General features: G+C 50.3%; 1 protein-coding gene across 1 annotated transcript in view; it reads left to right on the top strand.

Moving 5' to 3' along the window:
* Positions 1-11,257, top strand: part of PSMD11 (proteasome (prosome, macropain) 26S subunit, non-ATPase, 11) — a 41,752-nt gene extending 30,495 nt beyond the window's left edge. The window contains exons 4-14 of the mRNA XM_009995699.1: positions 589-660; positions 1,016-1,073; positions 3,102-3,296; positions 3,925-4,069; positions 4,314-4,374; positions 6,603-6,665; positions 7,260-7,385; positions 7,909-7,944; positions 9,528-9,579; positions 9,725-9,727; positions 11,115-11,257. Of these exons, the coding sequence (XP_009994001.1) occupies positions 589-660; positions 1,016-1,073; positions 3,102-3,296; positions 3,925-4,069; positions 4,314-4,374; positions 6,603-6,665; positions 7,260-7,385; positions 7,909-7,944; positions 9,528-9,579; positions 9,725-9,727; positions 11,115-11,257 (954 nt within the window). The remainder of the gene's footprint in view (positions 1-588; positions 661-1,015; positions 1,074-3,101; positions 3,297-3,924; positions 4,070-4,313; positions 4,375-6,602; positions 6,666-7,259; positions 7,386-7,908; positions 7,945-9,527; positions 9,580-9,724; positions 9,728-11,114) is intronic.
* Positions 11,258-13,976: the final 2,719 nt, after the last annotated feature.

The raw sequence follows: 13,976 nt of genomic DNA, 5'->3' as shown, positions 1-13,976 counted from the left end.
TCACCACCCTCACAGGGAAGAATTTCCTCCTCATTTCTCACTTACATCTCCTCTTTTCCAATTTTAATCCATGCCCCTTGTCCTCTCACTACAAGCCCTTGTAAAAAGTCTTTACTTATGTAGTATAATACTGGGAATGTGGTTCCAAACTGCAGGAAATCTAGCAAATAGACTATTAAAATATGCAGTACAATTTAGCTGTTCTGTATAATTTTGTGTGACATTTCTGTGAGTTTCAACTCTGATGTGAACGTGATACACCCTGAGAGGTTGAAGTGTGTCATGAGCCCTTGCTGAAAGAAGTCACTTCACCTTCCCCTGTGGGCTGCAGTTCTTATCCATGGTGAGCTTCACTTTGCCCTGGTAATATTCAAGTTGTTCAGAGATTTGGGGTAGGTGCTAAGGATGAAGCTTCATCACCAGGTTGATTTTAAAGGAGAGCTAATTCAATATGGAGCAGTGCTGGAGTGACTTCTGGAGATTCAGGCCTTGTTGTCTTTTCATTGCTTTGTGAGACATGACTGAACTTACTGCTGCTCTGAGAGGGGCAGCAGAAGATTTGACCAATTTCTTTCTGCTCCTTTGAAGGTTGACCTGTGTTTAGAGTGTATTGAATGGGCCAAATCAGAGAAGAGGACTTTCCTACGCCAGGCTCTGGAGGTAGGTTACACCATGGATCCCAAACCTGGGTGATCATGTCTTTCCTTTATCAGATTTAATACCTCTAAAATCAGGGAGTTTATAGTGTGATGTCCAGATCTTGGTGCATGTAATGGATAGGTGATGGCACTGAAGTTAATAAGTCTTCTGGAGTACACACAATTTTACCCCTTGTGTTGAAACTCACCAATCTCCCAAGTGGTAAATCTTGCAGAATTGATCCATATAATGTAATTAACACCAACTAATTTCCTGAAGTCTGTGCAGATAAGAAGATAAAAGTTTGATTTTACCAAATAAACCTGTCCCACCTTTCTCTGGCTTCCCTCACAGCAGTTCCTTTTCTATTCTCCAGGCCAGGCTGGTCTCTTTGTACTTCGATACCAAGAGGTACCAGGAAGCGCTGCAGCTGGGTGAGTCTCCCACTAGGTGGTGGTAGCAGTTCTGAGCTCTGGTCTTGAGGCTCACAAGGGACATGATCGACTATTTCATGGTCCTTCATCAGTTTTGCAGGGCTTGGTCGTTCATTTCTCAGTGCTGTGCCAGTTCTGCCACCTTTTGCCATAGCTTGGAAGATCTTTGTTCTCACCATTTGTTAACTTCAAATCATTTTGGAAGCAAAGAGGAGCTATGTCCAGTTGAAGGCCATCAGGTTGGGCTCCTGCTGGAGTGCAGCATGCTGCTGTGGTTGGAGGAGCTGGGGGAGTGCAGGTTTCTTCAGTGGGCTCAAAGAAAAGCAGTAGTAATGGCAGGGACTGGCAAAGCCCTAAGGATGTAATTAGACAAACTCCTGAAGTAATGTAAAGGCTTCAGGAATCTGCTTCTGCCCCACCTGAGGGGTGGGAATGGGCAGTGTGAGCTCTGCTGCAAGGCAGAGGGAAGCAGGACATCCTCCACAGCCCAACTCCATCAGAGCTTTGCAGATCCTCCTTTCTCAGATGGCTACAGCAGCATCAGCTCAGGCTGGGGCTGGTGAGAGGGTGTTTATAGAGACTGTGCCACCCCCCAGGCAGGGGATGAGCAGGGCTGGGGATGGCAGGAGCATGTGTCACCTCCAGAGTCACCTGGGTGACTTGGATCTGATCAGATCCAAGTCCTGATCAGTGCTCTGATACATGGGATTGAACATCAGGTTAGAATTAGTTTGCATGAGGATATGTAGTGAACTCAGGTTTAAACTGCTCAGAGGCTGCACTCCACAGCTCTGCTTAGTTTAATCACTTGGATGGTGGTGGTGCAGCTGGGGAAGGCCTTGTACCTGTAGGGCAGCTTCTGTGAGCTCTGCTGGGATGTGTGCACTAACATTTCTGTGTGGTGGCCAAGACGTGGTCATGTCTGTGGCTTCAGGAAGCAGGTGCAAGCAGGGGGGGTCCATGGGGTGTTTCTAGGGAGAGGCTTTTCTCTTCCACCTGTTTGTGCCATTTCAACTTTGCTTTTCAGCTTCTGAGCACAGCTGGTGATGATGAGGTTTTCACCTCTGCTTGCCCTAAGCTCTGTAGTTTGTAATAGGGGGAAGGAAGGGGAAAAAGGTTCCCTCTGAGGCTGGCTCTTTTGTCCTCAGGAGGCTTTAATGTTCATCTAGGCACCCTCTGGCTGGCCATTCCTGCCTCCTAAATGTGGTCTGTAGATGCCTTGTGCTTACAACATTCCTTCCTCACCCTGTATTCTTAGGAGTTGCTTGAAGCTCCTCAGGTCTCAGGGGAATGATGGAGAACTGGGCAGTACGTGAGCTCTGTGAGTGCTGGATCATGGTGTTATCTGGGCAGGGGTGCCAGAGTAACCACAAGAGCTGCACAACCCAGCCCTGACTTTCTGCTGAGTGCAGCTCGTGGTGAGGTGGCAGAGACACACTGTCCATGGACCCAAGTGTTCTCACTGCCCTCGTCCACTTCTAACTCAGAACTGTGTTGTTCTTCTGCATAGATTCATAGAATGGTTTGGGTGGGAAGAGACCTTAAAGATCATCTAGATCCAACCCCCTGCATGGGCAGGGACACCTCCCACCAGCCCAGGCTGCTCCAAGCCCCATCCAACCTGCCCTTCAACACTGCCAGGGATGGGGCAGCCACAGCTTCCCTGGGCAGCTTGGGCCAGGGTCTCACCACCTTCCCAGGGAAGAATTCCCTCCTCACCTAAATCTTCCCTCTTCCAGTTTTAATCTTGTCCCATCCCTCCCTGCCCTTGTCCCAAGTCCCTCCCCAGCTTTCCTGAAGCCCCTTCAGGCACTGGAAGGCCACTATGAGCTCTTCCCCAAAACCTTCCCTTCTACAGCTGTGAACTGACACTCACCTACTATTATTTCCTCCTCTGTTCCTTCTTGGAAGAGCAGGTTTTTCCAGCACTGCTGGGGGCAAGAAGGGTATCATCTGGAAAGACTTGGGTTGTGTAGCAGTTGATGGCAGGTGCAGGTTACAAAGGTTCTTGTTCTTCTCTGCTCCCAGGCTCCCAGCTCCTTCGGGAATTGAAAAAGATGGATGACAAGGCATTGCTGGTGGAAGTGCAGCTGCTGGAAAGCAAGACTTACCATGCCCTGAGCAACCTGCCAAAAGCAAGAGCAGCCTTAACCTCTGCACGGACCACAGCCAATGCCATCTACTGCCCACCCAAGCTGCAGGCAGCCTTAGACATGCAGTCAGGTAAAGCCCTTTAGGAGAAGGGGAGCCCCTAGGGTTTGACACAAGGCATCATTTAACTGACACTTGTTCTTCTTGAGGGATTCCTAGAAAATGATGTTAGGTGGGACCTTGAGATACCCACAAGGCTGCTCAGCTGCCTCAAGGCAGGATCAGCTAGAGGTACTTGCTCCTGACAGATGCTTTTTCAGCCCATTTTTGAAAGCCTGCAGTGGTGGAGGGTCCATAACCTCCCTGGGCACTACAGCATTACACCATATAGTGTCACTGTGACTTTGTCCCTGAAATGCCCCCAGCTTGTTCGTTCTTGACATAACCCCTTAAGACAGAGCTTGGATGTTCTTCTGATAGTGATAAGGTAAAGGGGGGCACAGAGGAAAGAATTCCCCTTGCTGAAGTGCCAGATAGAGCATGGGGCAACCAAACAGGATCCCAGACTGGTGTGGGTTGGAGGGACCTAAAGATCATCTAGATCCAACCCCCTGCATGGGCAGGGACACCTCCCACCAGCCCAGGCTGCTCCAAGCCCCATCCAGCCTGTCCTTCAGCACTTGCAGGTCCCATTTCCTCTGTCCTCTTCCAGCCACATTCCAAATGGACTCTGATGCCTGCCTGCTTGCTCTCTCCACAGGGATCATCCATGCAGCAGAAGAGAAGGACTGGAAAACAGCCTACTCATATTTTTACGAGGCGTTTGAGGGATACGATTCAATTGACAACCCAAAAGCCATCACTGCTCTGAAATACATGTTGCTGTGCAAAATCATGCTGAACATGTAGGTGGCAAAAGGTTCCATGAATAATTCTGCTGGGGTTGAAATGCTTTCTGTTTGTAAGACTCTTAAACTGGTCAGAGAACTCAGGCAGCCAAGCTTTACCGGTTGTGTCTCTTTATGACCCGATTTATGTTTCTGATACAATGTCACTTGGATTGTAGTCATTTGGTTTCAGTTGGAAGTTTCTGAGGCACACTCAGGTGGAAGCTGTGCTGGTCAGTAACTGTTCTCTTCCTTTCTCTAGCCCAGAGGATGTGCAGGCCTTGGTGAGTGGGAAGCTTGCCCTGCGATATGCAGGAAGACAGGTATGGAAACTGAGTCCTTTCTCCCTTCCTCTTATCTCTGAGAATGCTGTGTTATTCTTTTTATCAAATATTTGGTCTTTTTGGTACCAAAATACCCTTCACTTCTCAACGAGCTTCAGAACTGATTCAGTTACCATAAGTCAAGACCAGAAGTTAGTGGCCTTCAAAGGGAATACAGTGATTTTCACAGCCTGAGGATCTGGCTTGCTGCCTTTATTTGCTCTGGTTTTTTCCCTTCCTGTTTTCTTCCTGAGCCATTTGGTGTCTTATGCCACCAGGTCCATGTGCCTAACCCCCTCCAACTGCTCTGCAGCCCTGGAGCTGATGGATTTAAACCTGGTTTATCCCTGGTTTTTCACTTGTGTTGTAGCAAGTCCTGAAAAGCCTTTTGCAGCAGCATAGCTGAGCAGCTTGAGACCTAGATGAGTGTGAGATGAGAGCCAAGCAGCTGGGCAGTTGTTAGACCAACTGTTCCTCTGACACCTTAATGTGCCAGTCTGGGATTGCCAACCCTGTGTGAAACCTGGGGGTGCTTCTGAAAAGTACAGGCCAAAATCTCTGCCCTAGTGAAGCCACATGTGGAGTGTTGTGTCCAGTTCTGGGCTCCCCAGTTCAAGAGGGACAGGGATTGACTGGAGAGAGTCCCAGGGGGGCTACAAGGATGATGAAGGGACTGGAACATCTGTCTGATGAAGAAAGGCTGAGAGACTTGGGGCTGATTAGTCTGGAGAAGACTTGAGAGGGGATGTCTATAAATATCTGAAGGGGGGTGTTAAGAATGGACCAGTCTCTGTTCAGTAGTGCCTGTGACAGGACGGGGGGAAGCAGCACCAAGTGACAACACAGGAAGTTCCACCTCAAGATGAGGAGAAACTTCTTTCCTGTGAGGGTGGTGGCCAGCATCCTGGCTGGTACCAACTGTGGTGAGGCCAGCAGGAGCAGAGCAGGGATTGTCCCCTGTGCTGGCACTGGTGGGGCCAGACCTGGAATCTTGGGGTGAGTTCTGGGCCCCTGGGGACAAGAAGGACACGGAGGGGCTGGAGCGTGTCCAGGGAAGGGCGAGGGAGCCGGGGAAGGAAGTGGAGCGCAAGGGTGAGCAGGAGCAGCTGAGGGAGCTGCGAGTCTTTAGTCTGAAGAAAAGGAGGCTGAGGGGAGACCTCATTGCCCTCTACAACTACCTGAGAGGAGGTTGTGGTGAGGGGGGGATTGGCCCCTTCTGCCACGTGGAGAGTGACAGGCCCAGAGGAAATGTCCTGAAGTTGAGCCAGGGAAGGATCAGCCTGGATGTTGGGAAGGATTTCTGTGCCCAAAGAGTGGTCAGGCCCTGGGTGTAGATTTGGTACTTCAGGACCTTGTGGCCGAGGTTGTGTTGTGGTTTTGTTTTTGTTTGAGTTTTTTTGGGTTAATGGTTGGACTGATTGATCTTAAAGGTCCTTTCCAACCATGACTGTTCTGTCATTCTGGTGCTGCTGCATCCCCTTTCCCCTGAGTGATAGCTGGGTCAGAGGCTCCTTTTCAGAGCAGGAAGGCAGGTTTCCATGGAGGAAAGCTCAGCTGTTCCCTGTGCTGTCTCCCAGGCCAGCAGGGATCCCAAATTCCAGCAGCAGCTGTGGAAACTGAGCTTAGGGAGCAGGAGGAAAGCCTTGGTGGCAGCAGCCTGGGCCTTGTGCACTGTGGCCACGGGGCTGTCCTGCTTGACTTTGTACCACTGGGGTGCTGTTCTAGGGACGTTGCTGTTCAGTCTGATACAGACATGGCAGTTTGATTGTGGCTGAGTCTTTGTTTCAGCAGCTGTGGGGCCAGAGAAGATCCACTTTGTGGTGCTGTGGGTGACAGGGTGTCTGTAGGACTCAGCGTGGCCCTGAAGGGCAGCAACGCAGCTCGAGGGCTGAAAAATGGCACTGAAGTGCCAAAATGTTTCTTCCAAATGGTATCAAACTCACCCCCAACCTGCAACCTGATAGGAACTGCAGCTGGTGTCTCCAAACCTTGCAGAACTTGAGGTCTTTGTTTCCAGGAGGTTGATTTCACGCCGTGTCCTGCAGCTGTTCTGCTTGTGCTCCTTGGGAGCAGCTGTTCCTTCTCTGCCTGTGTGGAGGGAACACTGACATGGCTCTGTAGCACAGGTGACATGCCTGCTTTGCTTCTTCAGCACGTTTGCAGGATACTTCACCCTTGAGGGGAGAGTGCAGGGAAAATAACCTGCTCTGGTTTTGTTCCCTCTGCAGACAGAAGCACTAAAATGTGTGGCACAGGCCAGCAAGAACCGGTCGCTGGCAGACTTTGAAAAGGTGAGTGAAGAGACAGAAAATGGGGCCTGGCTGGACTAAACGTTGTTGTTGTGGGAAGCTGGAGGAGCTGCTGCATCCCACAGCAGGAAACCACACAAACATTGCTAGAAAGCAGCAGTGCATTGAGCAAATAGCTCACACTGACCAGCCAGTTTGGTTTTCACTGCATGGGGAGTAATAATTTGCTTGAAATTAGGGGTTTCCTTTGGTTTTTGGAGAGTGAACTCAGAAGCAGTTTCCTGTACCTCTGGTGCTGTTCACTGGGGTGTGTTTCTTCCTAAAATTTTCCCTGACTTTAGCAAGAACACCCCAGAGATAACAGAGGGGATTCCCACGGCAGGGAACAATCCTGTTGTGCCATCTCCTGAGTGCAAACCAGAGATGCTGAGCTTCAGCAGGGTACAGATGAAAGGTGTTGGTGCACGTGATTGAAAGCCTGCTGGGATCTCCTGGCCTGTTAGCAAAGTCATGGCAGTGGATTAACCATGGGCACTTTGCTGGGCAGGGAGGGAAGGCTCCTCCTTTCTTGGAGGGCTTTGAGGACAGGGAGACTTGGTGCTACCTGAATTATTTGCTCCTGCTGTGTCTTTGCAGGCTCTGACAGACTATAAGGTGGAGCTCAGGGACGACCCCATCATCAACACTCACCTGGCTAAGCTCTATGATAATTTATTGGAACAGAATCTGATCAGAGTCATTGAACCCTTCTCTAGAGTACAGGTAAATGTTTCCAGTCTGCACAGCAATGTGCTGGCATCTCTGTCCCCTGCCCTTGGGGGCTGAGGGGTGTGTTCCACACAGATGGAACATACATCATTACTCTGAGCTGCTCAGCTCTTCCAGAGCTCAGGGTTCATCATGTTCAGCTGAAAAATGCCAAGGAGGGGGCTGAGGGAAGCTTTAGAAAACCACTTTCCAGAGCACTTTCCACTGCTTCATGTGTGCTTGCTGAAGGGCCTGGTTTCAGCAGTAAAGGTGACAGTGTGGCTTTTGAGAGCTCTGGAGGGGGGTGGGTAAAGCTGCCATAATCTTGGAGAAGAAATGTGTTTTCATGTTGCAGAATGCAATGGCTTTAGGTTTCAAGTCCCATCTTCAGTTAAAAATGGACATGAAATCTGAAGGGCATGAAGCTGCAAAGCTGAGAAGCCACTGGAGATTTTTAGGCCAGAGCCCCCAACACCTCCATGTTGTGTGTCAAATGGGCAGCTAAAGATTGACTTCACTCTTTTGGTCTCTCTTGTAGATTGAACACATATCCAGCCTCATCAAGCTATCAAAGGTAAGAACTTGGCTACTCAGCAGAGGGCAGAGGAATTGAGGTCAAGGGGCATTTTTCCACTGGGAGGCAAAGCTGGGCCCTTCAGCCTGGCAGAGCAGCTCTGCAGTGGTTACAGGCAAATACCACTGGGGAGCTTGACAGTCACACTGATGGTTTCCAGGAGCTGTGGGACTGGCTTCTTCTGCCCTGGGCTTTGCTGGGGCATCATCTCCCTTCTCATGGGTCTTCCTGCCTGTCTTAGCACTTGCTTTTCCTTGGAGACAAACTTTCCTCTGCTGTCATAACAGCTCATGTCGTGACCACCTCAGTCTTCCTCATTGACCTGCATTTAATCCTCCTGAGCCTGCTCAGTGAAATCTTTTAGACCCTTAAAGTACAGGACCCAGGTGACCACTTGGAAGTTTCCTCAGGGATGTGTATGTCACAGAGACTGTGGCAATAACTGCTGTACAGATAATCCAAACAACACTCAGTTGGAGGAATGCCCACTGTAGTCCCAGCCAGTTGCACCCCAAAGGGCTTTAATCCTGGATTGGCATTATGGTCAGAGGTCTGGAAATGTACTGAGCTTGGCCTTTATGGTCATAGCATCATCTCTCCTACTTTTCTGCCTGTGCAGTCTTGTCCTTCACCAGTCCTTAGCGTTGCAGTTGGAGGAGAAGCTGGGCTGCAGTTGTGTCCTAATTGCAGCTGTGTCCTCTGCCCAGAGAGCAGAGGAGGAGCTGACTGGGGCCCTTTCCTGGTGCTGAGCAGGGCTCAGCCTGGTGCTGAGTGGATTAAATGAAGCTTGCCCAAAACTTGAACAAAATACTCCCTGAACCAAGTTAGAATGCTGCAGAACCCCTGATGAGTGAGGCCTGTATGAAGTCACAGAGACACTGTTCTCTGTGGGGCAAGAGGGTGAGACATCCTGGTGCTCCTGTCATAAAAAGCTACTGCTTAATTGATGATGTCATTTTAAATGTCTGGTGGTATCAAAGCAGCATGCAGAGATCTGTCCTGACACCATGTTCAGTGGGAGCTCCTGGAGAGAGGCCAGAGGAGGCCATGCAGATGATCCCAGGGCTGGAGCAGCTCTGGGACAGGCTGGGAGAGTTGGGGTGTTCAGCCTGGAGAAGAGAAGGCTCCAGGGAGACCTTAGAGCAGCTTCCAGTGCCTGAAGGGGCTCCAGGAAAGCTGGGGAGGGACTTGGGACAAGGGCAGGGAGGGATGGGATGAGGGGGATGGATGAAAAGTGGGAGAGGGAGATTGAGGTGAGACATGAGGAGGAAATTCTTTGGTGTGAGGGTGGTGAGAGCCTGGCCCAGGTTGCCCAGGGAAGCTGTGGCTGCCCCATCCCTGGGGGTGTTGAAGGGCAGGTTGGAGGGGGCTTGGAGCAGCCTGGGCTGGTGGGAGGTGTCCCTGCCCATGCAGGGGAGTGGGACTGGATGGGCTTTAAGGTCTCTTCCAACCCAACCCATCTGTGAATCTATAAATACCTGCTTTGAATCAGTGCTTATGTCCCACCAGGCCTGTGGGGCAGTAAAATTCACATTTCTTCCTATAGTTCTGGGAGACTTCTAATTTCTCTGCTTCATTTTCAGGCCGAGGTAGAAAGGAAACTGTCACAGATGATCTTGGACAAGAAATTTCACGGTGAGTTCCTCCACTCTTCAGTCTGGGGTGCCTCACTCACTACCCATAGCCAGGTTGGATGTGACCAAGCTTGAGGGGTGGCTCCTCTTTATCCCAGAACCTTTGAATCCTCAGTGTCCTCCTCAGGGTGCTCTGCTTGGGGCAGCAGGTGAACAGGACTTGGTTCTGGGGTTATAATTGCTCTGTTGCCCAGAGGCTGTTCCTGTTGCCCCATCTGCCTTTGTTGAGCTCAAGGCTTAATTTCTTTCAAATCAGAACCAACATTTAAGCCCTTGTTTGCTGCTGCTGCACCCAAGGGCAGTTGTGGGACCTGCTGGTGGACCTGGTGGTCCAGCAAGGATGGGTCTTCTGCCCTGGAGTTTGCTGGAGGATGTGATCACCTCTCCTGGATAATTTATGTCAGGAGCTTTTTGGGGGCACCACCACAGCACAATGAGTTGGTTTGGGTTTGTCTGAGAGCACAGGAGGCTGCTTCTCCATTAAGCCCTGAAGGAAACAGCTCTACTCTTGTTTACATTGTCCCCAGTGTGGGTTTAGAAAAACCCTCTTGGTGTGGCTGAGCAAGATGAATGGCTGGAAGCAGCAGGTTGGGCAGAGAACAGCTCAGAAATGACAGAGCCCAGCTGGCACCTGGAAGGAGTTTAATTATAAAATGGCTTTTTTAAACTTCCTCCAGTGTTGTGCTGAGCCATCCTGCTGGGCACAGGGGCCTCCAGGAGGGAGGGAGCTGTCAGGGAATGTGCAGGCATAAGCATCTCTTGGATGGCTTAAGCCCCTCTCCTGGATGCTTTTTTTGGTGTTTTCTGGGTAACAACTGCTAATGCAGTCCAGACAAAATCCAGTTCAGCACATGAACCCCCTGCAAAACCTGACAGGAGGTTGTGGTGAGGGGTGGGAGTGGCCTCTTTTGCCTACTGGAGAATGACAGGGCTAGAGGAATTGGCCTGAAGTTGGGCCAGGGGAGGTTCAGCCTGGATGTTGGGAAGGATTTCTGTGCCCGAAGAGTGGTTGGACCCTGGAACAGTCTGCTTAGGGAGGTGGTGGAGTCATCAGCCCTGCAGGGCTTCAAGCAATGTATTCAAGGGGATATTTAGGTGAGACCTGAGGAGGAAATTCTTTGGTGTGAGGGTGGTGAGAGCCTGGCCCAGGTTGCCCAGGGAAGCTGTGGCTGCCCCATCCCTGGCAGTGTTGAAGGGCAGGTTGGATGGGGCTTGGAGCAGCCTGGGCTGGTGGGAGGTGTCCCTGCCCATGCAGGGGGTGGGACTGGATGAGCTTTGAGGTCCCTTCCAGCCCAAACCATCCCATGATTCTATGGAACATGCAGATGTGACACTTCAGGCCACGCTCCAGGGGACAGGGTGGGTTTTTCCTGGCTTGATGCTGGGACTTGGGTGATCTTAGAGGGTCTTTTCCAGCCATGACAGTCCTGTCATTCTGTGAAACCCAGCCCAGCTGGTCAGATCCCATAATTCCTGCTCTCAGGAAGATGGGATGTGTGGAGTGCCAGGCTGGTGACCACAGCCCTGTGTCCACAGGCATCCTTGACCAAGGTGAGGGAGTCCTGATCATCTTTGACGAACCCCCCGTAGACAAAACTTACGAAGCCGCCCTCGAGACCATCCAGAACATGAGCAAAGTAGTGGATTCGCTCTACAACAAAGCCAAGAAGTTGACATAGGTGAGCAGAGGAGGCTGGAGGTGGCAGCTGCTCCACACCCATCCCTCCTCCCAGCCCAAGGTGCAGTGTTGTCTCCTTGAGCCTGGTTTTTCCCTCCTGGATTGACGTGGCTCTGTTTTCTTTTTGCAGAGTTGAATTTGCTAACTGTCCTTTGGAGAGTGTGTGTGACAGGAGAGTGAAACCTTTGGGAAAATGTTAGGAGCCTTTTTTTTGTTTGTTTTGTTTTGTTTGTTTTGGTTTTTTTTTTTGTTTTGTTTCTCTTCCCCCCACCCTCCCCCCTCTTTGTTCTACTTTTCACTGGGAAAGTTTTTAACCTCCCTCATCCAGTGCATCCTGTGCTCCATACGATGCTGTTCCAGTTTCCATGTAACCTTTACTGGCTGAACTTTGTATCTTTTTTTTTTTTTGGGGGTGGGAGGGGGGGTTGGAAAATATTGTTTAAACCAAGAGGGTATTCTAAATAAAAGGAAAAAGGCTTACACTACCTAAACATGTGCTTTCCACTTCCTGAGGGGTGGCAAGAGAGTTTAAGCAGGGACAAAGTTTTGTTACCAATAGGTGCCCAAGCCAGAGTTGGTTCCATCTCTTCCCTCTGCTCTGAAATCTGAGGCTCACTGATGGTGTCTGAGCAGCCAAGTTGATTCCATTTGTACTGAACCAACAAGAAACCAAATCCAAAATGTGCAGACTTGCTGCTTCTGTTTTCAATCTTAAAGGCCTCCTCAGATCCCTCCCTTGACAGCAGCTCCACAATGATTTGTCCTGAGGAATCTGCTTCAGGATGGTCATTGTGGGGCCAGCCCAGCCCCACCCTATGCCAAACCCCCCAGGGTGGCAGCACCCACTGTCTAGACCCATCAGGCCAGTCCTAATAAAGGGAACAGAGCAGGTTTCCCCTGGAGGCCTGTGTTGCATGCTCTTCTTTTAAAATAGATTAGATTTTAAATGTTTTCTCCTTCTTCCCCACCTGCACTGGTAGGAAGAACAGGTGAGCAGGCATTCCCTGAGTCCCCAGGCTCTCAGCAGCCTCTGGGTTTTTCCCTCTGCTGAATTAGCCTTTTCTTTTTACTATTTTCTTTTAAAACATCCCACGGGAGACAACTTGGCCCTTCTGGACTAACCTGGTGCAGCACTTGCTGGGGAGCTTCCTTCTCATTGTCCCCAAGTCATGGGTTGGGGGGTTGAGCAGGGGGTGTTCCAGCATCTTCCATGTGATGGTGAGGTTCCTAGCTGGGTGTTGATGCCAGTTGGGCAGTGTAAGCTTCTGCATCTCTGTCCTGCTCAGCTTTTCACTTTCCCTTTCCCCTCTGTCTCTGTTTTTCTCTCTCCCTCCACCTTTTTCTTAACCAAAACCTTCTATTTTGTAAAAAGATTCTGTTTCATCAGGAAATACTTTGCCTTCACACTTTAGACTGGCTGAATTTTTTCTGCTTTCCCTTCACCATTTGATCTTTCCCACCATGTTTTTTGTTGTATTTTTTTTTTGTTTTGGTTTGTTTTTATTTTTCCCTTCTTTTTAAACTTTTCCATCTCATCCAGTTGGTCACTGTTTGGGTTTTTTGGCACCATCAATATCAAATGTACAAACGGTTCTTGCTAACCAACACCAGGTATATCTGATGTTCAGATGAGTTCCAATAAAGGAATTTTTTTTTCAAGAAAAAAAAAAGAAAAAAGAAAAAAAGAAAAAAAAAACACAAAAAGAAAATCTGTCTCCTGTTTTCAGGATCCTGGGCAGGTTGTGGTGGTGATGGCTTCAAAGTGGAAGAGGGGAGATTTGGATGAGATGGGATGTGGTTTAATACAAGAAAGCAGCTGGTTTAGTAGAGGGGGTTGGAAATAGATGATCTTTAAGGTCCATTCTAACCCAAACCTTTCCATGATTAGGAGGGAATTCTTTGGTGTGAGGGTGGTGAGAGCCTGGCCCAGGTTGCCCAGGGAAGCTGTGGCTGCCCCATCCCTGGCAGTGTTGAAGGGCAGGTTGGATGGGGCTTGGAGCAGCCTGGGCTGGTGGGAGGTGTCCCTGCCCATGCAGGGGGTGGGACTGGATGATCCTTAAAGTCCCTTCCAACCCAAACTGTCCCATGGTTAGGAGAAAATTCTTCCCTGTGAGGGTGGTGAGACCCTGGCCCAGGTTGCCCAGGGAAGCTGTTGGTTGGAGTATATTCCATCCATGGTAATTTTGAACATAGATAACAAACTCCTGTCCTGCCACAACACCTCCCTTGGTACAGTGGGCAAGAGACAACCAAAAGGAATAGATTTGGACATAGGGCAGTTGTTAAACTCCACAGGCCCTGCTGGGTCACTGGAGAGCACTGCAGCAAGGCCTCTGAGGTCTTGACTTACCCTTCAGGGAGAGGGTAAGGCAGGGAAAGACCCAGAAGAAGGGCAGGAAGAGACCCAGGTTTTCAAAAGTGATCCTGGCAGGCCTGAGGAATTATCTGCAGCCCCATCCCTGGCAGTGTTGAAGGGCAGGTTGGATGGGGCTTGGAGCAACCTGGGCTGCTGGGAGGTGTCCCTGCCCATGCAGGGGGGACACTGGATGATGTTGAAGGTCCCTCCACCCCAAACCAGTGTGGGACTCTGCCCATGAGCACAGCCCCAGGCACGGGCCCAGCCCAGGTTAGCGCGGGGTCCTGGTGAGACCTGTCGCTGTTCTTGCTGCACCGGGGAGGAGGTGGCACCGGGGAGCGCTGGGTCCCCGCGGGCCGGGCTG

The sequence above is a fragment of the Chaetura pelagica genome, unplaced genomic scaffold, assembly GCF_000747805.2.
Source record: "Chaetura pelagica isolate M959 unplaced genomic scaffold, ChaPel_1.0 scaffold604, whole genome shotgun sequence".
Taxonomy (NCBI): Eukaryota; Metazoa; Chordata; class Aves; order Apodiformes; family Apodidae; genus Chaetura; species Chaetura pelagica.
The sequence above is the reverse complement of the archived record's forward strand: the minus strand, read 5'-3'. Positions and strand labels throughout refer to the sequence as shown.